Below are 27,827 nucleotides of genomic sequence, written 5' to 3' on the forward strand. Positions count from 1 at the left end.
ACCGTGACTTTGTAAAACAACTCAGAAGCTGGGAAAGAATGACACCTGTCACACCAGTTTCAGAGGGATGGATGTGGATATCAAACTTCGCATGTTTTTCATCAGTGTGGTCTTCAGTGTCTTTCCACGGGGTCAGTCTGACACACTAGTCTACTGCAGTTTCCTTTTATATAGCTAGTCTGTAATTCCCAAGGTAAGACATGATGCTTAGTTAATTTCTAAGAAAAATTAATAATTTTATTTTTTCCTCCTAATTCTTAGCATCTCTGTCTTGAACTTGAAAACCTTGAGCCTTTAAATTGATTAATTAAATTTCCAGATGTCTGTGAAGACGGGATGGCTCAAGGCTGCTGCTTTGCAGTCTCAAACAGGATAGAGAGAGGCTGAGCGTGGTCAGCACGTCTACTTGAGGTAAGTCAAAGCTCAGCGCAAACATCATCTCACTGCTGGCTCTTCTGATGCTCCTGGGGCGGGACAGTCTGCACAGGCTCTAATTGCAACAGTGCAGGCGGCTTGGTGGTCACACAGGATGCCTGCCACCCTCTAGTTTCTCCCCATCCTAAGCCTGTCCTAAATACCACTGCCAAGTATGAATCCTTGTCTCTGAATTAAGTTGTGCGCACAGCAGAGTTTCCTAAAACTACAGCCAAATGGTGCAGTTAATAAGGTCTCCTGGAGATCCAACCCAGGTCTTGGCAGCAACGCTTGCAAGTTAAACAGGTTTTGCACAAAACTGAAGGAAATGATGACCAATTTAGTTAAAATCTCTTTGGCAGGCAATACCAATACAAAGGTCAGTCATTTTTCAAGTTGGTTTTTTTTTTTTTAAAAAGTAATTTCATTAATACAACAAAGGGGATTTTTTTGCAATATTCAAAAGGAAACAGCTTTGTTGTTTGAACAAATATAATGCAAAACTTTTACTTTTAAAAATATATTTTTGTCATTATGGGACTGTTCGAGTGTGTCCTTGAGGCTTTGCATGCCAGAGTTTGAAAATTTTGATCTGAAGTAGTAATTGTTATAGACGCTCGTGACAAATTGGAGGAGCCAATTTGTATTAAATAAAAGATTGAATTTATTAGCAAGCGATAAAAGAGCAAAACAGCGCTGGGCGGCCGGGGAGACAGTGCTCCGCCAACAAGCTCGTGCCGAAACTGGGGAAGAGTCTCTTTATTTATACAGTCTTTTAGTCCCTGATACATGACGGCTGGCTGGTATCTTCGGTATCTTGTGCCATCAGTTGTTAGGTGGTCATAATCTGCCTTCTGGTTGTTGTTGGGATGAAGGCCGAAGTCTTCCTCAGCTGTTCTTTAGGTGACTCAAGTCCCATTCATGCTAATCATCAGTATGTAATTGTCTACTCAACTGGATACTTATGGTCTTAGATAAGTGAAGAATGTCCCTGCCTTTACAGGTTTTGGATAAGTGAAGAATGTCCCTACCCCCACATGCGATTTCATGAACAAAGTTAACCCGTTCATTACAGTAATGAAGTTTCCAACTCCTTTTCCCTCTGTTGCTAAACCATGGTGAGAACCCTCTTTTCCTAAGGAGAGAACGGAGACGATTTCCCAGGAAGAAGCTGCTGGTTCTTCTTTCCTTCCATTGTATTGCCTCCTCCTGCAGCCATGCTGGGAGGACACACATCTGCAACCAGCTTCCTCAGTGTAAGAGACTGAATTCTTATCCTGAACCATTTGCCTCAAAGATTGTCAGGTGTGGGGGACTGGACCATCATCTCAAGGAACTATGAACTGCTTATCTTGAGCCCTTTGTCTCTAAGATAGCCTGTTCAAGCAGGACACTCCTGCCGATAGGGACGATTACCAGGCCATTGAGGCATCCAGAGGAGGAAACCAGGCTGAAGCTGATAAGATACTGGTTTCGGGTGTTGATCACGCGAAGGTCGTGTGATGGACAAAACCTGCAGCGCATGACATCATTGAAATATACCCTATAAAAAACTCATAGAGACAAGCTGTGGCGGAGCCTTCACCACCAAAGAATTGAAGACTGAGGACCAACGGGATGCCGCTGGATCCGTGGTGGTGACCATCCTTACAACTCCCACCACCGACTACTTCCCTGAGGACCAACGGGACGCCGCTGGATCCATGGTGGTGACTATCCTAGCAATCCTATCCCGACTGCTTGCTTAATTTCTACCTTTTCTTCCATTCTATCCTATCGCTACCATTTTGATAATTTTGGTAATAAAACCTATTTTGACTATATGGCATTTGACCTCGTTTGTGTCTTAATCTCGCTCTTGGGATCATATCGAAACCTTCCCTGACATTGGATCGGGACACTCAGCTGCCAGGTTCCTGACCTGAACAGCTTCCAGCTGAAGGCAGGAGATGATGGGGCTTTGACTGTTGGGAATTTTGGGAGAGGGAGAGGTAATGTTACTGATTTGTCATTGATTTGTTATTAGTTAGAATTAATCATATTTAATTTTAATATTTTAGCAAAATTATATGTACGTTGTATTTTATATATTTAACCAACAACCAGTGTTGTTGTGGAATCCCCTGTATAGCCCTGTACCAAGGCCGGAGAAATTGGCTAAGGTCATCTAGTAGGAACATTTAGAACTTAGATAACAAGATAAAAGAAATTAAAATCTGATTATAAAAGAGTTTGGTTTGACTAAAAAATAGAAAATTGTGAAGTATAAGTATGGGAGTGTTAAGTTTGAAATGTAGCCTTAGGAACTTAGGAGCTTAGAAAATGTGTAATGTGTAACCATAAGAATTTAAGTATTGTTCAAAATCATTTAACCACAGAAGTTTTGACAAAGATTGGTAGTCTTGTAGTGTTTGTTTTAAAGGCTAAGGAAACCGTTATGGACACCAGCTTGCTGCTTGGAAACACCTGAGAGGTCAAGAAGCGGACGAGTGAGGAAGACTACGAAAGACCACCAGAGGACTCTAGAAGACCACCAGAGACCTTTAGTGCGCCTGCGTGATGGACATTAACATATACAAATGATTTCCTGGAAATCTGATGAATATGTAAATGATGTCTTTGTAATCTCATGAATATGCATAAGTAAGTTCAATATAAGGTGTATTGTTTTGGTGACAGGTGTGCGTGGTTCGTGAGAGGACTCGCCCGCGCACCCGGCCGTCAATAAAGAAGTGTCTGCTTATCTACACTAAATTGGTGTTGATAAGTTTTTATTCCGAGATTTCAGTAACAGTAAGACTCCCCATCTGGTCTTTCTCTTCTGTTGAGATGTGTTCAGCATCTAGTTGCAGTGAAGTCAGGGTTAACTAAATTCAAGACTTTTAGGGACACATTGTTCAAGTGCTAACAATGTAACTGGAAGGGGAAAGAAAGAGACACCTGGCCCTGTAAACAGCCATTAACTCATAGAGATCTAAAGTCCTCGGGGTGAAGCAAAATGAACGATTCCTGCTCTCTGTAGCCCGCTGCTTTCTCTTACATCCCCATTAGGGGCTTTTTTGAATAGCTTTGCAAATTTGATGTTCATCTACCAAACACTTTCTTGGTGTTTAAGTTCCCTGTCCTCTTTAGATATACTGAATTTTGCCGTAGTTTCTTTCAGAATATTCCTAGAGATACCTGCAGTTAGGACATTTGGTTTCTAGCTAGATGATGTGTCTCCCTGTTCACTAAAATACAGTTCCTTTCCTGGTATTTTGTGATTTGTGTTGGAAGCGCCGGGCACCAAATTCAGTATTCAAAGCAGAAATCCCAGGGGCCTCCTACCTCTGGGTGGTACTTCTTCTGTTGCGCAGGCTGTGATGCCTTTCCAGTTTACAAATGCAGTCAGTTTTTGCAAATGCTCGCAAAAATTGTGGTTTTTTTTAGGAAGACGATTTCTGATTTCAGCTTTCTCCTTTCTACTTTTCAAACTATGTTGTGAGAAGAACGGGTTTTGCCTCTTGGGTTTGCTCCGCTTACTCAGCAATTGAGGCACAACCATAACAGAGCTGTTTTCCTACGGGGTTTTTGTTTCAAGAACCCTCATTACCCTCCCTGGAGAGGGCTATGTGCTGGATAGAGAGCACATCAACGAATAGGAAAGATTAATTGATGCCAGTGGTTGGCAAGGCAGTTACCAAATGCATGTGGTGTCTTCTTTGAAGCAAGGAACAGATTTCAGTGTTTCTGTGCTTGGATTGCTTCTCCAGCTCAGAGTTTGGTTAAACCTACTCGTGGGGCAGCACTCAAATTTCTTTTGAAGTGACTTCATAGTGGACAACAGCAGCTACACCAGGATAAAAGTCTTGGCAACAGACACGATAGCAAACCTGGTGTGGGCTGAACTTGCCTCTCATGTGCACACTCACTGTGCTGATGGCACTTTATTTTGCAAATGTGTCTTTGAAACCTTGCCTTTGAGCCAAAGAACCGTAAGGCCCAAGGGCTAAAGCAGCCATGTCACAGGCTGGAGTTTGATGACGGCTTCTCCGGTTCTAGCAATGGCTGCTGGAGTGTAGTTGTTTTGTTTTGTTACCAAGCAGAGACCCCAACACCCTGCGGTGGCCAGTGCTGTGGGGGTGTGAAGCCTCTGTTTGGGGATCAGGCAACCTCCCACTCCAGGTCTTGCTGAGCTGAAATGATTCTGTGGAGGCTGCAAAATTGTATTGGAATGCTTTGCTGCTTAAGTTGAAAGTGCTTCTGATAGTTCAAGCTAGCCTATGCTCTCAACTGTTAGTTACTAGGTGTATCTCTGTATGCATGGGAGGAAGTATTTAGTGCAGTAACTCTGGCTGCCAGTTTGGTATCAAAACCTGCAGATCAAACAGTTGATTTATTCTTAATACTGGAAGTCTGCTTACTCTCCTTGAAAGCCTGCCGTGCTTCCCTCCCTGGGTGAGGGCCCGACTCGTCTCACATCTCCAGCAAGCAGTCTCTCAAGTGCAGTTTCCACAGGCACAACTTCCTGGCCTGGCTGTTCTCTTCGGACCTGGTAAGCCAGGCCAATGTAGGTATCTAGCGTCTGATCATCAATATCAGGATCGATTGTGCAGAAGGCGCCCTTCAGGTCATCTGCCTTCACCTCTCTGTTCAAAAACAACTTGGTCACTGCTATGCTGTAGTATGTGAGAAGAATATTTACTTATTTGTGCCACAGTGAGAATCCATGTTGCTTGAAATACAGAGCAGAGATGTCTTTTGATATTGTTATCTCTGCCGCTACTAGTATCCCTTTGTTTTTTAAATACACATGTAATAAAGGCTGATAAGTACTAAATTTCAAACTGAACAGAAGTGAGGAAATGTTAGACTTGTGATAACCTGGGAAGACCTTAAATTCACTCAGTTGTGCACTGTGATATCCTTTGTTACAGAACTACATTTTCCTTTGCTAATTCAGTGCCCACATTGGACAGTACTTAACTTCATGGGCATATACCCACCTTCGGTGTTCTCTGTGCTCGGTGCATAGCACCAGGCTTTTTCTCTATGCAGTGACCGCCTCTTGTTTTGAGGTGGAATTATTTCTCAGTTTGCACCTTTAAATCTGCAGTTGTCAGTCCTGTTTGCTCTTCCCACTCCTCAGAACCAATCTCTGAGGATGAACAGAATTTTACTGCTGTATTTGGAGAGCTGAGGAATGTTGAGACATGAGACTTCAGGTACTGAAGGGGATTATTGGTACAACCAATCTTCTCTACTCACTGTCTGCCGTATCCAAGTCCTTTGTGTCAGGAACTGACACTGTTCAGTGTTTTGCAGAGCAGGCTCAGCCAGGTTTCACTATTTACTGCAATATTCACAGCAGGGGCCCTCTGTAGTGCAGGGGGACACTGCGCTGGCCACACACTCCTGTGACCAAAGCGGGTTCCCTCTGCACGCACTGTCCTGATCTACTATCCCCATCAGCCCCTTCCCTCCAGACTTACATTACATCTCCCAGCTTGCTCTTCAGCTGTTTCAGATATTCCTGCTTCTCCCTGACATACTGGCTCCTCAGCTTTGCGATGAAAGGTTCAGCGTTCCCTTCCTCATCCTGAAAGAAATTACAGGTGTGTTAGCACTGAATATGTGTTCCAGTCTGGATAGGAGCTGCCCTCTGATATGTATTAAAATAACTCAGCTCTCCTAGAAATGGAATTTCCATGTGAAAAGTGGAAATAAAGAGCAAGAATATGGAAAAACTCCTCTCACAGCAAAGGCACAAGCTTGCATTGCCATTGTCTGCAGATGGCCTTCAGGTGTTAGAGCTTGTGGCAGGCACTGCAACTTTGTTAGTCTGATAAAACTAACTTAATCCCTAAATTAGGCTTAATCTGAATCAAAAGGAAAACTTAAGTAACATCAGCTTACTTCTTTGAATAAGGATATGTAGTCAATGAGGTCTTCAGTGCTGTCCAGCTTGTACCTGCTTGCATGAAGTAATTCTTGGATTGACTCTTTCCTTTTCAGGGGAAAAGCTTCCCTCAGAGCCATGCTGTGTGGAGACAGGCAATACGGGCAGAAGTGTGTATGCTGTTACAGTACGAGCACTTAACGACTGCCAGCATGGCTGGCTGTCTTTTTAGGCTACCAGTGTGTGCACGTATTCCATGAGCCAGATCTTCAGAAATTCATTGCTTTCATTTTTTGAGAAGCATGTGCACCTTCAGACACCAAATCAAGGGCAAAGCTTTCAGCAGAGCTTAGGACTCAGGTGAATGTTGGATGCTGAGCCATGTGGGAAACTCTGAATGCAACCGTGAGCATGTGTTATCTGGTACACCAGATCAAATTGGTTAGCATGTCTGTACTGGAGCCATGTTCCCAGCTAAGTGCTGGAAATGGCTGCTGCTTCTCTTCTCTGCCATGGCCCAAAGCAATGCTGTATTTAGGGTTTCAGTTAAGAAGGCACAGCTGATTGATGAACTGGGAGAAGATTAACAAACCTTGCACCTGTAGCAAAACTCACAGAAGTGCTTTGTGACCTATCATAGGAGCTCGTGGGAGCACTGTGTAGGGTCCTGTGTCCCCTCAGGGAGCATGGCAGGGTGCAGGGGCTGCCAGCCTGTCCCACTGTATGTGTGAAGCACCCCATGTCTGCTCTCAGGCCTCTTCAGTTGCACTACTCAAAACTTGCAGTATTCACATTATTCTAAACCTAATGCAGACGTTAACGAGTATATACTTGCTAGAGCTGTTTGCATAGGAATTTAAAAGAGAGAAAAACCTCCTCCCCTGGCTGCACTGGCAGATAAGCAAAGCAGACAGACTCAGCATATCACAACATCTCATGTGAGCCAGACATGGGCAGAGCTCAGTGGGCAACAGTCGGCCTCTTGCCTGAACTGCTTGCTGGTCAGGGATCCGCTGTTTGAGCTGTCACAGGCAGCCAGCTCCTTTTGCAGGTTGGAAATCAGCTGATTCTGGCTGTGGTACTGTTGTTCACCCACCTGTGAAACAGGGAAGGTTCACAGGTCAGTAACCATCCCATCTGTCCCTTGGACTACCTTCAAGAGGGAATCAAAACTGCAAAAGGATTGTGCTTGCTTCTAAAGCAACTTCTACCTGAGCAGCTTTTAGCAATTTACAAATAATTAAGCAAGCAATGCAGTGGCTTCTTGTTGAACAACTTCCTTAAACTGTTAAACCCTCAGTTGCAGATGCACACCCTGGATCCCCCAAAATGGTGCCCGCCTCCCTGCCCAGATGGTGGCACTTAGTCCCAGCCACTTTTCCACTTCCAAGCAAGACGTAAGTAGGGCAAGTATAAGAGGACTTGGGGGGTGGGGAGGAGGTTATATGTGCTTTTGTTGTGGGAGATGGAAAGACGTGGCTATGTAGCTAGAGCTCTCCAGCTCTGACGCAGTGCTGGGGAGCAGGGAGCAAAGCTGCCAGGACCTGCACGGCCCTGCAGTTCAGAGATTGTGTCCTGATCTTCACAAACACTGCACAGGGACAGACCATGAGCTGTTTCAGGAAAGACCTACTGAGACAAAAAGGCCTGTAAGTCTTGCAAACAGAAGCCTCTCATCAGAGAGAACAGATACAATGTGACTAATGTGTTTGAAAGAAATGGGGTCTTCTAGAAGCTCTGCTGGGAGCAGTAAGAGCCTGCCATGACTTGCATGGACAGGGTTCCCTTCTTTAGTGTGTGTCAGTGTTCACTTTTATTCTCCTGAGAAGGTGCAGCTTCCCAGGGTGAGGAATGGGAGATGAAGCTGCTTTGCAGAGGAACGCTTCCCCTTGCCTGTGGCCTGTCACACAGGGATGTCTGGGCAGAGGGCGGCATTGGGTTGCAGGTTGCCTACCTTCCCGGTGAGTATGTTGTAGAATGAGCTCAGGACGTGGTTTGATCGACAGAGTCGCATGGTCTCATAGAGGGTGTAAGACCATTCCATGGCAGCGGCATCTCCATACTTCTTCTGGAGGTAGCTGAGAAAGAACTCGGGAAGACTGGATTGCTTCCCTGTCTGAGGGATAACAAGAGAGTATCTCCCGTAAGCAGCAGAACTAAATCAAATCTGCCTGTTTGATTCTAGGTGTTTGTGTACAGATGTCTGTCTTTTGGGCATCTCACACGGTGATAACACAGTGCTAGGGCTGGCTGGAGTCTTCCCTGTTATTAGGTCATTCAAAATGTTTCTCCCAGGTTTGTTCTCTAAATGTGGGTAAGTTCACAGACTTGCTACCTGTGAGGCAATCTGTCAGATTTAGATGAGCTTGGCTCACGGGTTGAGAAATGGAAGCAGTTATTGGAGAGAAGTAGAGCCAGGCAGCGATTGCAGTGACCCTATTTCCTCAGGAAACCAAGCTGAAAGTAAAAGACAGCTGGTATAGAAAACAGTAAGCTGTTTAGGGCCACTCTCAAAGATGTTTCTAGGCTTCTAGCTCAAAAGAAGAAACCTGTAAAGTGACTGTCTCTCCCAAGGTTGCTCTCATATGACTGAGGCACAGTAACAGGGCTTGTCCAGTATCTGGGGAGATGGTGTCATACTTGTGCCTATCATGGGAAGAATTAAACAGCCACTTTTATTCTCTTTTTGAGTCTTGTATTGCCCCAGACAGGCAACCTATATCTGCCTCGGCAAAGGACACATACCTCACCCCTTTGGCCTCCAGTTGTCACTCCAGAACCACCCGTCTTTGCTCACAAAGGGGAAATTCTTTGGGTTTTGTGTAACAAAACCAAACTACTTTTATATTGATAAATGAATTAACGTATATTATATTTTTTGCCCCTGCTCCTCATTTTTCCTGCAGTGCCACTTGTTCCTGTCTTGCATGGGTGCAAACACTATGGAGCTTAATAATGGACTGGCATGGGTTAAAATCAACCCCAGCAAAACCCCCTGGCCATGTTTTGGCCGCACAGATGTCGCCAAGGTTTCCACCACCTAAGAACAGACGTTGCGTACTCATGATGGCATGGTGGTCTACAGAGACCATCACACCTCAGAATAGCAGCAGTCAATGTATCTGATGTATCTGTCTTGGACTCATGAGTGTGGCTGATTTAGCTCAGGGTGACTGCAGTGGTTCCTCCCTCGGGCACCCTGCATTGTAGAGGAGTTTTCACTGACAGCTCAGCTGCTCTTGCAACAGCTGCTGGACCACTGCAGTTTACGGCCCTGGACATCAAAGCAACCAGTGCTGAATTCTGGTTTCCTGAATGTCTCTGAATTCACAGTGTCCTGGGAGCAGGAGCTGCAGAAGAAGCCTCTTAGGCCTGAGATGGAGCTACTCCAGTTATCCACATGACACTGTCCTAATTCGTGAGTCAGATCCCTGGGGAGCCCTGCCAGGCACAGGGTTACTGCCAGCTGAGGCAGTTTGTTCTTACAATGTTTTATGCAGCTCGATACAGATGAAGCACTAGGGCAGGACACGGGTGAGACCCTGGCTTCCCAAACTGGACTGACTGTCATAGCAAAAGCTGTTTGTGGAGAAGGAAAATGGGACAAACCTGCTGTTCTAGTGCAATTTTCTCCTTCCAGACATCCTTTAGAATGTTCACCACATCCTTCTTAGTCAGTTTTTTGTTCTTGACTTCACCTTCATGCCTCAGGTACACAGGAACTTTGTCACCTTTGCCCTAAGTAATGGAAAAGAAACAGATCTAGGTAAGGCCTTCCCCTCACTGGCAGTGATGCAGCACCAAAGCCATGTTGTCAGCATCTAAAGCCATTTTAATGAGTCATTTGTGTGAGTCTCATTCCCAGTACTGTAAAACACATCTGTCAGCACCTCTGCAGTGTGCCTCAATTGCTCCAGCATGGACCTGCTTAAGTTGCGGCCCATGTTAGCCACATTGCCTGTTCCCTACAGTTACACTACTTAAAACTTAGTTCACGAGTGATGTTGGTTGATGCCCTCCCTGCTGTGTCCAGGCAGCTGTGAGCATACCTGATGACTAGTGTAATATATTTGCAGTCAGTAAGTTGTTTATTACAGTAGAGCGATGTTGAAGCCCTTTGTGTTGTACTAGAAACTCTGTGGTCACCTTGGGGCTTTCAGCTGGAACTATAGCTGCAGCGGAGGGTGTGGGACCTTCTCTCAGCAGCAGTGAGCTGACAAACCTGTCCTTAGACAAAACGGGACTGTGTTGAGAGGTTCTGCCCAGCAAGAATAGAAGAGGAAAGATCTTCCTTGGAAATGGCTTCCAGGAATGGCAGGGCAAACAGTTCAAGCTTCTGGAAAGGCTGAGGAAAAGATGTTGAAGGACCAAAGAAATGTTACTTTGTCCCTGAGAAAACCTTTGGATGCAGTTATGCTTGGTACGATGTGAAGAATCCTTGTAACATTTCCTTGTCCCTGTATCATTTCCTGATTCTCCCACGTGCTGGGGTGCAGTGCAATGGGGCAGTGTGAGTTGAATTAACTTCCTGATGCCACAAAAAGGAGTCATTCCCTACTATGTAGTCTTGCTACTTACTCTTAGTCATTCTAGTGCTTTGTCTGAGTTCATCTCATCAGCAGAGAACTAACCTGGGGAAAAAAGTACTACTCTGCTGGATACTTCCCTGTTGTTGCAGCCAGTAGCAGGGGATAGGGACAGGGGAGAAGGACAACGCTTTCAAGCAGCAGGAAGCTGTTAATTTGTCTCAGCCCTGTAGTGCAGCATTAGTAAGGGGCTCTAGCCCTGGATGTCTGATGATTCATGTAGCATCTTTGTAAAGTGTAGCTACTTCAGCATGCTTACTCTCAGTTTCAGCTTTTCTAATGCACCTGAATTTTCTTAGCTTAAACTTTTTGGTGGTTACACTAATGGGAAGGTGAATATTGAAGACACCAGCCACAAAACCAATTCTCCCACCTTCCTAATAGATATTTATTACCAATTAATCTCAGTAGAAACAAGCAGAGAAGAAAGCTTGCACATACCCATCCAGGGAAGACATTTATCTCTTTTAGCGCTCCTGTTCCTATTTCTTCCAGAAGCACATCCACTAGCTGACTGCTGCTCTTCCCCTCAGCCAGACAGCCCCACCGGTCAGCTCCACCAGGAATCACCTCTGCAAAAGCAAAAAGATGCTGAGCTCCTAGAAGAGGACAATGTGCCCACACATACTGGTTTTGTGTGAATCCCACTAGGAGCCTTACAATCGATACAGATCTCTAGACGTCTAGTTTGTCTCCTAAGATGTCTAAGGCAAAATGGAATATACCCTGCAAGCTCCTTTCAGGCCACTCCTAAAAGCCTAGGAGAAAACAGGGCATTGCAGGTAAGAAATGCACCATAGCAAAGTGTTTAAAGATGAGCTGCCTTAAGCAAACCACTACTGAATACATTTGGCACCTGAACACTTTGGCCAGTTTGGCCGGGGCGTGTAGTTGCGCTGAACTCGCTGGAGTTCAGTGCAGAAGTTGTCTCGCTCTTCTGCAGTCTCTCTGTGGATTTCCAGCAGTGTTTCATATTCCTTATGGAGCTGATCAAAATTTTTCTGCAGAGTCTTCATCTAAAGGATACAGAAAGGAGGACTGTAACAAAATAACCAGAGTAACAGACATTTTCTTTGTCAGACAGCTCAGGTGAGCAGTGTAGTCCATAGGCTTACTGGAGAGGTGTCCCTGGTTAATTGCTTCTAGATCAGAAGAAAACTAAATAATTTATTAAATTTTATTGTTACCATTTACAAAAACTTCTGACAAAACATGTCAATGACCCTTTTATACCTGTTTTTGTGTTTAAAAATAGATCTTAATCTGCTAGGAGAGAGCAGGAGAAACATAGGCTTCTGTTCTAGAAATTTTTACATGCATTCCCTTCAGATCTGCTGTACTTTATTTAGAAAGTGTTTCTTTTTTATATCATTTATCTTTGTTCTACTAGTACAAAGGTACATTGTGATTCAGAGCTCTAGTCTGGGTTTTGAGGGCTATGTCTGTATTTATTATGCCATGATACAGGGACATGAACAGTTCATCAAGCTGTGCTGATGGTCAGGGCTGGAATGGAGCTGCCAATGGCCCAAATGTAGCTCGAACAGCCCAGGATTGCTTTTCTAAAGCACAAAGACAGGTAGTGCTTTTTTGCCTTAATGGAGGTTTTCATCCATCCCTCTTGACAGCTGTGCACTAACTATGTGGTGGGATTCAACGCATTCTCTTTTTCATCCTCCTCCTAGAGATCAAGTCACTGCCCCTGTGCCACTGCAGGGTTGGAAGCAGACGCCATTGTAGCCACTGGTCTGTGTTGTCCTTTTACTGTCCTGCATGTGACATGGCATTGCTCCTGTACATCTCCAGTGCAAGCTAAGCAGTCAAACATTTATTCTGAAAAGGCAGCAAACGGATGCAACATGAGGAACCTAGTTCCAGTTCTTTCACAGCTGGAAAATGCCTTGATCAGCCCCATAGCTGGGTTGATGACCTTGGAGTTCCAGTAGGCTAAAGAAGCCATTTAATACTACTGGAAAAGGCAAAAACCCAGCTAGATGGATAAGCATTTGTAGGCCAGCAGTAGTCTCAGTCAGCTGTGGTTTGGACAAAACTGTGCAATGTATGTGAGGTGAACCTAGTTCATTTATTTATATATACGATGACTTCAGACAGTAGTTCCCAAGCTGTAATCTGTGGGCTCTTGGTGGTCTGTGGGCCATTATTGCTTTTATGGTATCAACTCAGTTAAACCTGATGTTAAGGGTTTGTGATGGTATACTGTTCAGGCAGTCTGTGATTCCAATAGATAGGGAGCTTTTGGGGATTAGAAGACAGTGGCTTTTCATGTATTTCATGTACAAAGAACAAAGAAATGCCCTTATGTGAGCTCTAGGTTTACTGAGTCCCTATCCCAACCCGAATACTGAAGCATCATGTTATGTTTGTATTTATGTGGTATAGCTTGAAAATTAGGAGCTTATGCTCACCTCCTGAAGTAAATCAGAGTATTTTTTCTCCAGTGATTCAAAATCTCTCCTGGGCACAACATCTTCATAGTCTGCTACTATGGTGTTCAGCTTCACCTGGGCTTTTGTGAGGTCCTGCCGAGCTACCTTTAATGCCAAAGTTAACTTCACCACATCTTCACCCTTGATGTCTTTAAACAACAGCCATTGATGAAAGCTCATGACAACAAAATTGTAGTTGTAGTTTTCCAAATTGTCTATTGAGTACTTAGACCACATAACCCTACAAAGTGTCAGCAAAAGCTGAATGGGCATAGACTGTTAAGAACTGCACGTCCAGGAGTATATTGCAGTGTTCACATTCCCACCCTCTGTCTTGCCTCCTCTCCCATGCACACATACATATTCAAAGGCTCAGGCTTGGTTTTGATTAACAGAAAGGATCACAGATGGGGGGAGGCTTATGCAGATGCAATGGCTACAGCCAGCAAGTGAGAAGCAGTACCACTGTGGGTGCCTGTAACCCAGCTGTGGACAACAGAGATCATGTACTGAAAAAGTTCCTACCACCATGAGTAACCTCTGTGCCAGGTATTTGTGACACCTGAATTTCAGCAGTTTTGTCCATCCTTGTGGACAGGCACAATGCTGCCAGCTGCCAGTTGGCACTGGAGTCAGAAACATAAGGAACCTTTGCATTGGGCAGCTCCTGCCTTCAATTTACCTGTTGGGCTAAGCAAGAGCATACGAGAATACAAGCAATGACTTACGGAATCAGATCAGACTAGTAGGTACATCCCTGCCTATTCCCTTTCCTACTTGTTTATGGACTTTTTGGCCATGAATTTGTCTAACTTCTTTTAAGAATCAAAGCATATCTGAAGATATTTCAGAGATACTCTGAATTTTTACTGCAATGCTGCACCCATGGGTGTGCATTTGGGTGTCTGTGCAGGACAGGTTCTTACAGAGATCTGCTCTCTCTACCTTGGACTTGGTGACGTGTCATGTCCAGCTGTTCATTATACATATCATTCAGTTTTGCTAGAAGCAGTTTGCGGGCACCATACTCATTGAGATAGTGAGCATACTCCTCAGCCACACTCGTCTGCAGATGCTCCACCTGCAGGAAACAGAGGTTTGAATTGATCAGGAGCATGGCATCAGTGGGAACTCTTGGACTGGTTTGGTGGGTCTAGAGCAGAAATTAAGGAGCAGAGAGTGGGATAAGGGAAGCAAAGTGGGGAAAAACTGGAGCAGGAGAGTGGGCAAGTGATAATGCTGTAGAAAGGGATGGGCCAGATAGAAATATGATGGGTTCAGACTTGGAAGTAGTGTGCAAAAGGGTACTCCATCTGAGTTTTAGCCTTCTAGAGAGTGAATTATATAGATTTCATGATCTGAGTTACACCATTTAAGATGAATGATACATATTTAAAGATACTAAGGGTACAATGTTGTAAAAGAGTGCATGTACTTTTACATAAGAACTTAAAACATTAGTACCAGGAAGATATTTATTTCCTCCCCCTTTCAAATGCAACACTGGTAGAGCCAGATGGGACAACAGGTACAAGTGAAGACTTCTGACAGTGGCAGCACAGCCTGTCCCTAGGGAACAGGATATTCTCTGGAGTTGGCCAAGATCCAGCATCACTACTGTACCAGATGTTCAGTGCCTGCTCCAGAACTTCTACTTGCACCAAAGGATGAGAGGCTGGGAGGTAAGAGATCAGATGTATAAAATGCATCCAACTGCAGTTGGGAAATGTTGGACTCATCATTGTATAATCTACCTGAGTCTGAAGAGAATTCTTTTCTTCCTTCATGTTGTCAATGAACTTTAACAAACGTTCTTTCTCTTGCTTTAACATATTTATTTCATCTTTCTCCTTTTCCTGCAGTGCCAGTATCTGCCGGGTGCACTCCTCAGAGACAGTTGTGACCATAGCCTTCAGGGGCTCTAGGGCACGAATTGTCTTCTTCTGATGAGCTAAAGAAAGCAGAGGTGGGTCTCACAATGAGCAACAAAGCCTGAATTTTACTCACCTGGGCTGTTGGATATTCAATGCCAAAACAGTGCTGGTCGGAAAGGGGACTGAACATGGAGCTTTTACTGCTTGGCCTGGTGAGTGCCTAAGGACTGGGAGTAGTATCTTTTGGGATTATACCCCATTGTTTATGCAGCTGTGCATATGAACTTCATAAGGATTTCTGATTTCAGCTCATGCTATTTATCCTGGTTTGGAAAACAAAGGATGAACAGGATTTTATTTTGTTTTCTTGAGTACTTAAGGTTTTGATAAGATAGAATGAGCACTGATGGCTTTGTCATATTTCACTAGGTGGGAAGGTGTCACCATTTAAGCACAGGCAGCATATGGGGCTAAAGACAGCTGGAAATTAGCAATATACCCTCTTTTGTGAAGGCACATTCTTCATGAACTTCGATCTGCTTTCTCGTCTCCAAATGCACAGTCTCATGCAACCTTTTGCATACAAATTTGTTGTCTACCCACTCTCCCCTCTTTTTAGGTATGCCTTGACCTCTCTTCTTTTGCTTTTCTCTTCACTACATCTAGTAAAGAACTTGTGCTCTTCTTGGCTTTCTCTGCTGTAACGTGTGCTTTTCACTTTCAGCTATTTCCCCTTTGACTTGAAAATTTTTCTTAAAGAGATTTACCTGAGGAACCTAGTGACAGTACTTGACTTGGCTCCCATATCCTAGTTACAGTTACAGGGTAGAATTTCATCTGATGCCACCTCCTTGGTGTGGAGGCTTGTTTTTATGACTAGATGGAATTCCACCAAGAGAATAAAATGATCAAAGATAGGATATGGTGTGATTCAAATGAGGCTGTGAGCAAGCTTCATTTTGTTTGTAAATAACTGCATTATTCAGCAATCAAAACTGTTCACTCCCTCTCTGAACAGAAGGATAGAAATGCTGATGGATGATGAATAATCTGACTTGGAGGTTTTTTTCCTCCTCAATAAAACCTGGTATTAGTATTTATGTACAAATACTATGCAACAGATTTTGTATTTTAAAAGTTAAAACGCATACATAATTCTAAGAACAGGAACTACTTTTCTCATTATACTTGGGTGTGAATTTCCTTCCCATGCTATAACTGTACCAAAGGGTTTGCAAAACTCTTTCACTATGGTCTTTGTATCAGGACAAGAGGTGGCAAAAATTAGAGCATTAGCACAGGGATTCTGCCACTGTGCTGTTTGGTTGTTCAGTGTGAGCTAAGAAGACCACGTTAAAACTTCAGCAAACCTGCTTTGAGGCATAGTCTGAGTGTTTTGCAACTGACTCCTGACCACAAGCAAACCCCTTTAAATTAAGTGCAACAGTATTTTTAATCGTAGCTGCCTCGTATGTCAGAAGTTATAGCACAACACGTTGGCTGCCAAAGTGATTATTTTGTAGTGTGGACACTGGCCAGTGCCATCTGAGAACATCAGCTCTCTGATGACCTCTCATAACTCTCCCCATGCCAAGAAAGGACAGACATTTTCCCACTTGGAAAGAATTCAGGCTGTGGTGCAGATCATTGCACATACAGAATTGCTGGATGGACCCAGAAGTCTTAGCATCACAAAGGAGTGAATGTGAAGGCCTTGTGGACATAGCAACCTGAGTATTATTTTAATCAAGAAATGGATTCAGCCGTGGATAACATCACCATGAAGACCTACCCTGTCATTCAGCTTTGTCTTAGAGGAGCTCCCAGCAACACAACCTTTATCTTGGACCAAGCTAACAACTGTAGGGATTTGATGGCTCTCTCCTCCATGATGTTATTTTCCAAATTCTGCTTAGTACCTTCACATTCATGTGGATTTACTCCAGAAACAATGCTATAACACCTCAGTGTTGGTTGAGCACAACCTTACACCCAAAGGAGCTACAGCTACAGTTGTATGTCCAGTTCTGGCAGAAGACAAATAGTTGCAAGCATCCAGTATGGGCTGAATGCCCCTGTACCCATCAGAGGCAGCTGCCTTCTCTGATCCGCATGCTCAGCTATGCACGTGCTAGCTACTTCAAACATTGTGCTGCCAAAACGATGCAGCTAAATATGTAGTGTAAGCAGAACAGTTTTAGGAAAACATTTAATAATATATTTGTTATTGTTGTTGTTGTTTTTTTAAACGAGATTATTCTGACTGAACTGGGAATATGTTGTAATGCTAGCAGATTTAAGGGGAGAACCTGGCCCAACAGTGGGTGCAGTGGTGAGCACCTTAAATGTTCATATAGGCTAAGCTAGTACAGGATGTATGACTAAGGCAGAAAAAGAGAGTAAGAAAAGCTGCTAAATACAAAGATAAGAGCCAGTTGGCTGAGAAATACAATGCTGTGGTGTAAAGGAGGTTTAGTTTCAGTTTCAAAGGGAGCTGAAATGCTACAGATAGAGCATGCATGTTAGGGGGAGTGATGAGACATCTCTCTAAGCAAACTGTCCCATTTATCAGCTCCAAAGCCACAACTTAAGACTCCAAGCACTGTAGTGAGGGACTATAAACAGAATATAAAATTCTGATGTTAGGAGCCCTCAGAATGGCCACCTCTCACAAATTTTAAAGAAGCTGGTTTTGTTAAGGACAGACATAATTTAAGAATAAAGATAAATATTTAGGAGTGCAGTTCTACAAATCAGTAAACTTCCTTCCTTTTTGCTTTCTTTTGTACTCTTTCTGCTCTCAGACACTTGCTTTTGTCTCTTGCTTAGCACAGACACTTTCTTGAGCAATTCAACTCACTAAACCCATAGGAAACTTTGCAGCTCTTGGTCTTTGTTTTTCCTGCTGGGTGAGCTGACGGAGGTCATGGATATGTCCAGCGAGTGGCAGAGCTGGTAAGTTCTAAGCAGTGGGAGTGCACCATCAGGACTTGGGATGTGGGACCATCTTGTTTCCATGGCCATGAGTTGTTGGGTTAGATTAGATCACTGCTTCCTTGGCCAGGCAGGTGAGCTGTTGTCTGTGCTAGGCAGGGAGAAAGAGGCCTGGAAATCACTTTCTGATAACCCTATCCAACACCCTTAGCTAAAAGGGGATGGATGTCATGCAGGCCTCATTAGCAAGGTAAAATCTGTAATTGGGACAATGAGTCCTCAATATACACAAAGGTGGGAGGAACCCAATCCCAGTTTAAAAAAAAATAATCATTTGCTTTATTCTTAGAGCTTCAAGTATACTTGCTACGATGGCATATTGGTTCATTGGCATTCAGCTGATTTTCAAAAATAAGGCTATCATAAAAGATACATTTTGCTCTGAAGTCTCCAGAGACTTCAAAGAAAAAAAAGGGAAATATCACATCCAAGCAATATGGAGGAGTCAGTAAATAAATGCTTAAAAAAAAAAAAGCTTCAGAAAGCAGTACAATATCAGCTACAGCATGGACACCAGTAATCTCTCTGGGAGCTGAAGCAAAGAAATGTCTACTAAAGAGTTCTGGAAAGAATGTGATTTAAAAAAAAAACGTTTTTATGTGTGATTAAAATTTACTTATTCACCTGGTTGAAAGATACTGTGTAAAGAAAGATTTTTGTCTATAATGAGGGATTATGATTAGATGTAACAGGTACTGGGATAGACAACATACATCCTTTAAGAGACTGTGCTGGTAAAAAACTGTTGACTTTTGATAGCTGCTCAGTGCCCAGCGTGAAATGAGCTCCTGGTTACAGTCTATTTCTAGCCCACTGTGATTGTTTACAAAGTACTGGTATCACTGTGGCATCTGAATGCCAAGCAAGGTTTAAAGCACACTAAGAATGGCCAGGGAACAGTCAGTTCAGTTCTCTGCCCTGCCTTGCTTCAGGAGTAATTCAAGCTTCAAGTTACCAGAGCAAGTGCATCCAGATATATTAGTATGATACACTCCACTATAAATGTGATTGTCCCAGAAAAACCTTGAGATTCTGCTGTTGCCTGAACTGTGTATGTGATAAGATTTAAAAAACTAACAATCTTAAATCTAAATCTAAAAATCTAAAATATTATACAAAAAAACCCTCCAGCAACAACTTCTTATGTATGAAGGAAATAGACCTAATGGACCAGAAAGATGGTTTTACCAGTTGACATCTATTTAGGCTGTTCATCCTGTGTATGTATCTAACACAACTAAGCTCTGTAAGAACATGTCTCCATTAGTGTTTTCTCCCCACAGGTCAAAGTCCAAAAGCTTACCCAAAGTAACTTCATATTCATTCTTTATAGCTGACAGCAAGGGCTTGTAGGTCTTGAAGTTGTCTATGAAGAATTCAAAAATCTCTCTGTAGGGCTGAAAGAAGAAAAAGAGCTTGAGAAAACATTCAGTGACACATTTTTCAGAATTCAGAGATAGCTGTTTTGTCCAACACAAATGGCATCTAATGACAGTGAGAATAAGTATAAAAATACTGCTACCACATTTTATTTTGTCTCTCCATCTTTGTTTCACCATCCCAAATACATCATATGAAGGTGGAGTTCTCTCCCCTGTTGATAGGCATCACAGCATGATGGAGAGCAAACAAAGATTTTAGCAGCCAAAGAGAAGATTTGATCAAGTCTGTCAGGGCACAGCTCCAAAATATGATGCTGTTCAGATGGAGCTGCCTAGAACTCAAGGATGTAACAATACGGAAGTTAAAGATGTGTAACAAGATCATATTGCTGCTTTTGTTGCCTACTTTGCTAAGTTAAATGGCACTCTTGGCAGAGCAGAGAGAGTCTCTCTGCAGATGTCCTTCTCAGCAGAATAAAACTTGTTCAGAGAGGACAGTCAAACTCCCATGGTGTATCTGGGCCATGGGAAGACTTCAGTAGCAATAAGGAATGTTCTCACTGAGAGTACCTCACTATTAAATACAATTAAACATGTTATGTAAGACAGTAAAAATATTTTCAAAGCAGAAACACATTTATGAAACCTCTGTTTTCTCTTGCCATTAGACACTCTTTGTTTCCCTCGAGTCTCTTCCACGTACCACTTTCCCCATCACTACAGGATTCCCTTGGGAATGAGAATTTGCATTAATTTGTGCAGAGAAAATTGAATCCAAACTTCCCACAGTCTGCATAAATGCTCTAATTGCAGGATATTACAAAAACAGGAGTACCCACTCTTACTCTATCTGTGTTTTGAATTAAAGTGGTGGTTCTCAATGTCTCCATGAGGTGTGTCCTCAAACGCTCACAACAAATCCCCCAGGATCAGACACATTAGAAGCTGCAAATTTGGGGGATCCTGACTGGGCTCAGACAAGAGCTAGATGAGGAAGCCCCTCCTTGTCACATGCAGAAACCTAACTTGAGAAATGAGAGGTTTTGCAGTGAAAATTTGGGAACCTACACACTTGCTGCTTTATGAGTTTACACAGGAACGTTCAGGAGTTTAGTGACTAAATTCTGTTTCACATCCATTTTAGATTACCATGTCTTTTTGAAGACTTGGGCTATGATTTGAAAATGGGAACAGCTATAGGAGACGCGGAGTACACAAGAAGATGTGAGCAACTCAACAACATATAAACCCAACAACGTATAAACCCAACACGCAAACAACAACCCAACATATAAATGAACTGCTTTTTGCGCAAGTTCTCTAACATGAGCTGCAAACCCACTTATCCAATACCACCATAGGTGCCTACTCTTCTCATCTGCTTTTTCCTTTGGATGGCAAATTTAAGTAATCCATCTCGGCACTTAGTTGCAAGTCAAGAGACCCTTGTATCAGACCTGTAACTTCAGTTCCTGGGAGTTCTTTTTAGTCAGATCAAGAGACTGCAGCTCTTTCCTTAAGTAGGACTCTAGTTGTTCCAAGTACCGTGGCTTTGGAACGGTGAGAAGGGCCTGTTTATTGCTGCAGAGACATAGGAAAAGAATGGACGCATGGACTTAGGTGTGTCATACACATAAGAATGAACTCATAATAAATCAGCTCAAGGATATTGGTTTTCTTCCTACTGCCCGTTGCTTCACAGCAGGACTTTTTTTTTTTTTTTTTTAATGTAGTACATATATATTCTCTCAGGTAAGGGAAAATTGTATAGCATACAGTGGACAATTTAAAATTCCCTGATGGAACAGGAGGCTATTCAAGACACCATGCTATTACTACTCATCAGTTTAAGAACTTCATAATGGTTTTTAGTATAAAAAGGCAGGTGAGTGGGTTTTCTGTATCAGAAGAGAATAAATACTAATTACGTTATTCGAAATGGATAAAGGAAAACAGCTGTTTGAAAAGAGAACCGATAATATACTATGTTTCAGGAGGTTCTAGGCTAAGTGTCCCTTGGCTGGATGTTATCATGCACATTTCATATTAAAACCAGCTAGAACTAAAAGCCCAACTGCCCTTATTATATCATCCACAACTGTGTCCTGCAGTCTGCCAGAGCCCTGAGTGCACCAACAGGCTCTGCAACCTCTTCCCCCATGCCTGGGGGTTTGGGTGCTTGTGCTCAAGGGGAGCTGGGACCCCATAGGGTGACAGCAAGGAAACCACAGAACTTGAACAAGAATAGCAGAGTGGGTCCCTTGATGGTAGCCAGGGTCATCCATAGTTCAGTGATGTCAGGCAAGTCTGCAGTGATGAGGAAGGTCCGATGTTAAGTCAGCAGGCTAGGGTCAGTGAGGTACAAGACACATGGCTACACCATAGCTCCAGCAAGAACCAAAGGTGAGTGAGCCTGAGTGAAGGCTTCTCACATCTCTTTCTCACACAGCTCTTTTTACAGCACCTGGTCCCAGGTTGTCCATCTGTGCCGTATCAAAACTGGTCTTGAGCCCAGGCACCCAAGTGCCTAGGACTGGAGAAGAGCTTGCAGAGCCTGTTGGTGCACTCAGAGCCCTGGCAGGATCCTATATAATGGCAGTCAACGAATCATTAAATGATAGCATTTTAGGATGATGTTTATACTAAGCATGACTCACTATTATGTAAATACTTAACATCTCCTATAGAGCTACTAGTCAGAACCAACAACGTCTTCTCTGTTATACTGAACTGCTGTGGGGTAACCCAACATCATTGTTCTCACTAACACTGGAAGAGGTTCTGCTCTGTAAAGTCTTAGTTTTCAAAAACTGCTTCAGCAATCCTGGTGACTTAGCCAGTAGTATGGGCTGAGCTTACCTAGACTGTCTCTCCTCTGGGGCGCAGCAGGGTTTGTGATTCTTTAAGACTGTCTGTCCAGATGCAAACGCAGGCCATGTGGACCAATGGCCTCTAGCAGAAAGCTGAAAAGATTGAAAGGAGAGAATCCCTTTGCTGTATCTGAGCACTGCAAACTCACAACAAAGAGCCAAAATCCAGAATTGATACAACTGCCTATGAAAGACAAGGGCCGTACCCTGAAATTCTTCTCAGCCAGGACTGACCACACTTAAAAACCCGGTAAACTTTTTTTTGTTCTTTGAAGAAATCATCTTCCCAGACTAGTACCACTTGTTAAACACCTTTGAACAATCTCCTGGTAGCTACTGTTCATGCTGCCTAGATTACATGATTGTGGGAAAGTGTTCACATCTTTGGGTGAAAAATGGTTTCTTGGTCTATACTAGGACCACTGGAAAATAAAGCATCATACAAACAATCAGAATTTTGCATTAATCCAGATGAAACCCAAAATAACAGGTTTCACTTGGGTCTTGTTTCCACTAGGGAGTTTTGTACTGGGGTGTGTCCCTCAAAGTAAAGGCACACTGAGCTAGGGTAAATCATATAGGTTATGAGTTTTAAATGCAGGCTGGTGACCCTACACAAAACAGCTGAATTTGCATTAGCGTAGAATGTAGTGAAGGTAAGGTCTGAGGAACAGTAAAAAGAATGTGATGAATTAATTTTCCTTCAGAAGCTGCAAGCTCTTCTGAAAGCAAAATCTTGTTAAGAGTCAGTTAATCTCTATCTTGGAACTTTCTTGGTGTTTCTTTGGGGGAAAAAAAGCCAGCTATGCTGGATTGCTCTACTTTATCTTCATTATTACAACCAAATAATTAGTATGTGATTGTCCAATACAAATCCCTCCATACTCTGTAAAATTTACAAAAAGTTAATAATGGGCAAACAGCAGGGTTTGACTTTCAACACCCAAACTTCAGACTCACCAAGCCTTGAAACAGTTAAATGTAAAGCCTCAGAAGTTTAAATGTCCTAATTTCAGTGGAAGAAGCAGGAAGATTACATTGGAGAAACAGTAAGATTCAATTTACTGAGAGTTGAAAATCTTTTGTACAATGAAGAAAGTGCTTACAGAATGTCCCAGCTCTAGGGACAAAATAATACTTTAAGTTCTTATGCTAATGTAGCGCATACAGCTTGTCAGAAGTGGCATATTCCTGACATACAACCAAAATGCTAATGAAAAAAAACTCCAAAAATAAATAACATATGAGTTTATAGACCTTAACCTCCCATTAGTTTGTTGGAATACATGTTTCTGAAATTTATTTTCTCATAATTTAGATATAAATTTTTCCCATGCTAATTTATTTTTATTAAGACTGATACATACTAGGGAGCAGATGTTCCTGCAGGATGCTCTTAGCCTATGATTAAAAAGCATGTGGTTTCTTTCTTTTTTTTTTTTTTTTTTTTTAAACTACATGGGTCAAATTCTGGCTTTGGTATTTGGCATGTATGTCCACTCATAAAGTTGCAGCCAAGAACAACATTTATATTTCTCTCCTCTTTCTTCCACCCTTAAAAATGCAGTAATTAATTCACAAAGATGACACCTGAATCTGAAATTCAAGAGTTAGCAGCAACATATAGATTTTCTCTATCTATATATTAAAGAAAGATTAAAATGATTAGAACTTGCTTGACTTCCTAATAGTTTGGGATGGTCCATGGGCTTCCAGCAAGATTCAAAGTTGACCAAGTTAGCTAAAGTTTGGATGTTGCACTGGAATTCTTCAACTCACCGGAGTCTTCTGTTTCTTGAACGGGATGTATTTCAGACTGTTGATACGTGTTTGGCAACCTGAAATCTCAGAGGAAGATTCAGGAGCAGTCCTGTGCAATGGCAAGAAAGCAACTTATCAAAACATACAGAATTAATTAAATATGCAGTGGAGATTGAGAGTCTGACCCATGTGTACCTAAGGTAAGCAGCTAATTTTGTGCCTGATGCATGAAACATCCAATAGGATAATGTACAGGGAGGGACTGATGGAGAGATTTGATAACTGGCACAACATTTGGTACTTTCCTCACTGTCCCAATGAGAGCAACCAGGCTGAACCCTGCAGCTGGGTGAGCCTGAATGAATTGTCTTCTGAAGAGGAGAGATTCAAAACAGCACTAGAAAACCTGTTACCCATGGGTCAAGAACTGGGATTTGGGGTCCCAAAAGTGCCTGCAAAGCCAGTAGTGCCACGGCACAGATGGCCTGACAGCCAGTAGAACCAGAAAACCATGGAACAAATAGAACCAGGAACTCTCTTTCCTAGACGAGAAGCTGGCATGTATAGGTGAAAGGCCTTTCAAGAGGTAAACATAGAGTTGCATGTGTTTTTTAGGGAAAATTAGGGTGGCTGTGATATGATAAAGCAATCCAGAGATCACAGTGAATTTGCAGGCACTGCAGTGGCACAACATAACCACAGACTCTGCTTGATATCTGAGCATTGCCTTCAACTGCCAGCATGGTTTCACGCTCGGGTGGCAGGTAGCTGTTAAACCTTAAGCAGATCGAAGTCTCTAACCATCCGCTTTCCAGGAGAGGTGTGCATAGGGCAAGCTGGACTAGCTCTCAGAGGAGCCCACCAAGGGCCAGCACAGAACTGGGGTGGGAGATCGTATCTGGTGGGCTGTTGGATCTCCCACCCTCGTGTATAAAATGGCTGCAGCTCTATGAAATGTGGCAACAGCTCAGCACTGCTGAAAGGGGAGGTCCTGTTTCTCCCCCACCACAACAGGGTCCTGATGCCTAGGTAGCATTAGCTTTACTCTATGCTGGACAACTCTCTGAGCTGTTCTAGTTTGCCAATCCAGGGAAAACCTGCAGTTACCCAGTTTAGGCTGACTAAAAACATAACATGCAAGTTCACCCCTCAGTGTGGGAGTGATTCTGCAGCTGGCAGTGAGGATGGAGCCAGAAACTGCAAGCAGTTGGGTCAGCTTGCCCAAGAAACCATACCTTTGGGTGAGATTCCTTGAGATACCGTTAATTGATCTAGCAGCTTACTGCTCTTGAAAAGCCATACCATCTCCTCCTCCTAGCCATATGTTCCCGCTGTTTACCTTGTGCTGCTGCCACGGCTCATCAGACCACTTTATAAGCTGCTTTAAGGAATCACCTCAGCGGAAAACTAACCCAGTGTCATCTTTTAATTTTGCTTAGTGATCATAGGCACACAGAAGACACTTCATTTTGCAAGAAGATTGTACCTGGCACAACATGCCTTCATGGCACAGTTCCACCGGCATGAGGAAGCCGTGCAAGTTTGTGCTGTGTGCCTGGCTACAGGGAGGTATGGAAAAGCGGCAGCAACTGGGAGCCATGCCCGAGAAGATTAAACTCTGCTGGCCAGGGACACTCCAGGACCAAGGAACGGGATGAAGTGGCCTATGGTCAGAATTGCAAAGTGTTTTGAAAGTCTCCAATATATAACAGACCATTAAACATATAGTAACTCATGGTTTAGAATCCGAAGGGCACTTTTAATGCATTTAAACAAAATAAGGTTCCTGGCTATGCAGAAATGCATCTTCTTATCCGCAGCTAAACTTGCAAACAGTACTTCGATACTCAAAGTACTGAGAACTCTCTGTTTCCTTTTGCTTTCATAAAAGCTGAGTGCACTTACCACTCAGGAGTATATGTCTCTTTTTTTCTTGCAGGGTAGGATCTTAAGATAATGGCAATCTTTACAGCCACATCAGTCAGCTAGGCAGTCAGTACGCTACCAGCCATGACAGCTTTTCACTTACCTGACAAAAGCAGGGTCTCCGACTACAAGATCCCACCTTTGGAAACTGAAAGGTGTCTGTTCCATGGTGACCACATTAAGTGAAAAAAAGAAGCACCTGTAACTTTTCCCATGAGCAAAAATGATTGTTACTCGGACTGTGGTACAGATGGCCTGCATTTGGAACTGATGGCTTTTTCAGCATTGCAAAAGCTAGCAAAATTGAAGCAAGAAAAACTTGCTTGTTTGATGAAAGGTACTTCCTGTGAGTGTAAAACATGCAACTTCAATATTATCAAAGTTGCTTTTCCTATATGTAAATTTTCTTGAATGGATGTAGACATTGCTGTGCATATTGGAGCTCTCAAGCAAAAAAGGTAGTGATAGCGTGATTTGAGACTACCTGCATCATACAACTCTGAGATCTGAAGACAAAAACCTATCTGTGGGTATAAATTAGGCCTTCACTGTGCCGGAGGGAGGCTCAAGAGATACAGAGAAAAGCAGGCTTGGCCACGAAAAGTCCAGAATTTTCCTTTTGAGGCAGCCCAGGCAGATGTCAGTGCCTCCGGCAGGCCTTAATTACCCAGACCAGCCTCAGCCAAGACCCTCACCCATGCACCCTCTTGCCAGTTGATCCAGGAGCTCCATTTAAGCTCAGGCCTGGGCCTTCACCCCCTGCCTGAGCTACTCTGTAGTTGTAACTGTCTTCAGCCCTCTCTCCTGGATGTGCCTTGGACCTATGCTGTAGCCTTGTCTCCAGTCCTGTCTCTGAGCTGCTCTCTCGGGACCCAATTCATCACTTGTCCTTGTCTAGGACTAGAGGTAAGGGCTGTTGGGGAGGGCCTTGCCTGTGCTGCCGTCACCTTTGGCAGCCATCTCACCCTCCCGTGGGGAGCAGCCCCGTGCTCTCAGAAGGCGAGGAAAGGACAGCCAGCAGAACAAAGACCCATGTGCTAGAAGACACCATCTCCTTCCAGGAAAGGAAAAGAATGGAGACATCTCTGCTTTTATAACTATTCTGAACTATTTGGACTAACTCAGGCTAATTAGAACAAGGTATTGATGGTAGAGGTGGATGCTTTGATAAAGGAATGGTATGGAAAACAACTAGTAAGGAGAAGCACTGCTTTCTAAATGATAAACTAACTATAGCTAACTATAAACAGTAACAATGGCAAAGTAAATGCCACAAGAGTCACTCAATGAGTTCCTCGCTCTGCTGGGAGTGAGTGTGGCCCTTGCAACCGAAACGCTGCGTCCTGAAGCCCCACGAGCAATTCTTGAAAGCCGTCCCCGCTGTTTATTTACACTTCCAGACAGGCTGGTGTGCTGAGCCGTGTCCCGCCGCCCCCGCGCTGCTGACGCCGGCTCTCGGCGGGCGGGGCGGTGTGACAGCGCCCGCGGCCTCCCAGCCGGTACGTGTGGCAGGGCCGGGGAGGCACCGCAGCCCCGCGGGAAGGGAAGGGCTGGGCTCTGCTCGGCTCTCCCTGCCGGGCCCGCACCCCGGTACCTCCCTCCCTCCGGCCCGGCCCTTACCCGCCCGGCGGAGCGCGGCGCGCCGCCATGGCCCGCACCGCCCGCGATGTTTACACCCGTCGCCATGGAGACGCC

General features: G+C 43.7%; 1 protein-coding gene and 1 long non-coding RNA gene across 2 annotated transcripts; one reads left to right on the forward strand and one right to left on the reverse strand.

Moving 5' to 3' along the window:
- Positions 1–2,869: 2,869 nt before the first annotated feature.
- Positions 2,870–27,818, reverse strand: TSNAXIP1 (translin associated factor X interacting protein 1). Its single transcript, XM_075040505.1, is given in 17 exon segments — positions 2,870–5,042; positions 5,886–5,992; positions 6,310–6,433; positions 7,279–7,388; positions 8,247–8,408; positions 9,902–10,030; positions 11,320–11,450; positions 11,735–11,894; positions 13,305–13,474; positions 14,271–14,406; positions 15,080–15,276; positions 19,497–19,590; positions 21,033–21,156; positions 22,435–22,538; positions 24,225–24,315; positions 27,753–27,787; positions 27,789–27,818. Coding segments are annotated over 17 exon segments (2,133 nt in total). The 3' UTR covers positions 2,870–4,813.
- On the forward strand, positions 22,530–26,163 carry LOC142036842 (uncharacterized). The gene is made up of 3 exons (XR_012652237.1): positions 22,530–22,695; positions 24,261–24,406; positions 25,646–26,163. It is a non-coding gene; the product is annotated as an uncharacterized LOC142036842 (long non-coding RNA).
- Positions 27,819–27,827: the final 9 nt, after the last annotated feature.

Source organism: Buteo buteo, chromosome 11, assembly GCF_964188355.1.
Source record: "Buteo buteo chromosome 11, bButBut1.hap1.1, whole genome shotgun sequence".
NCBI lineage: Eukaryota > Metazoa > Chordata > Aves > Accipitriformes > Accipitridae > Buteo > Buteo buteo.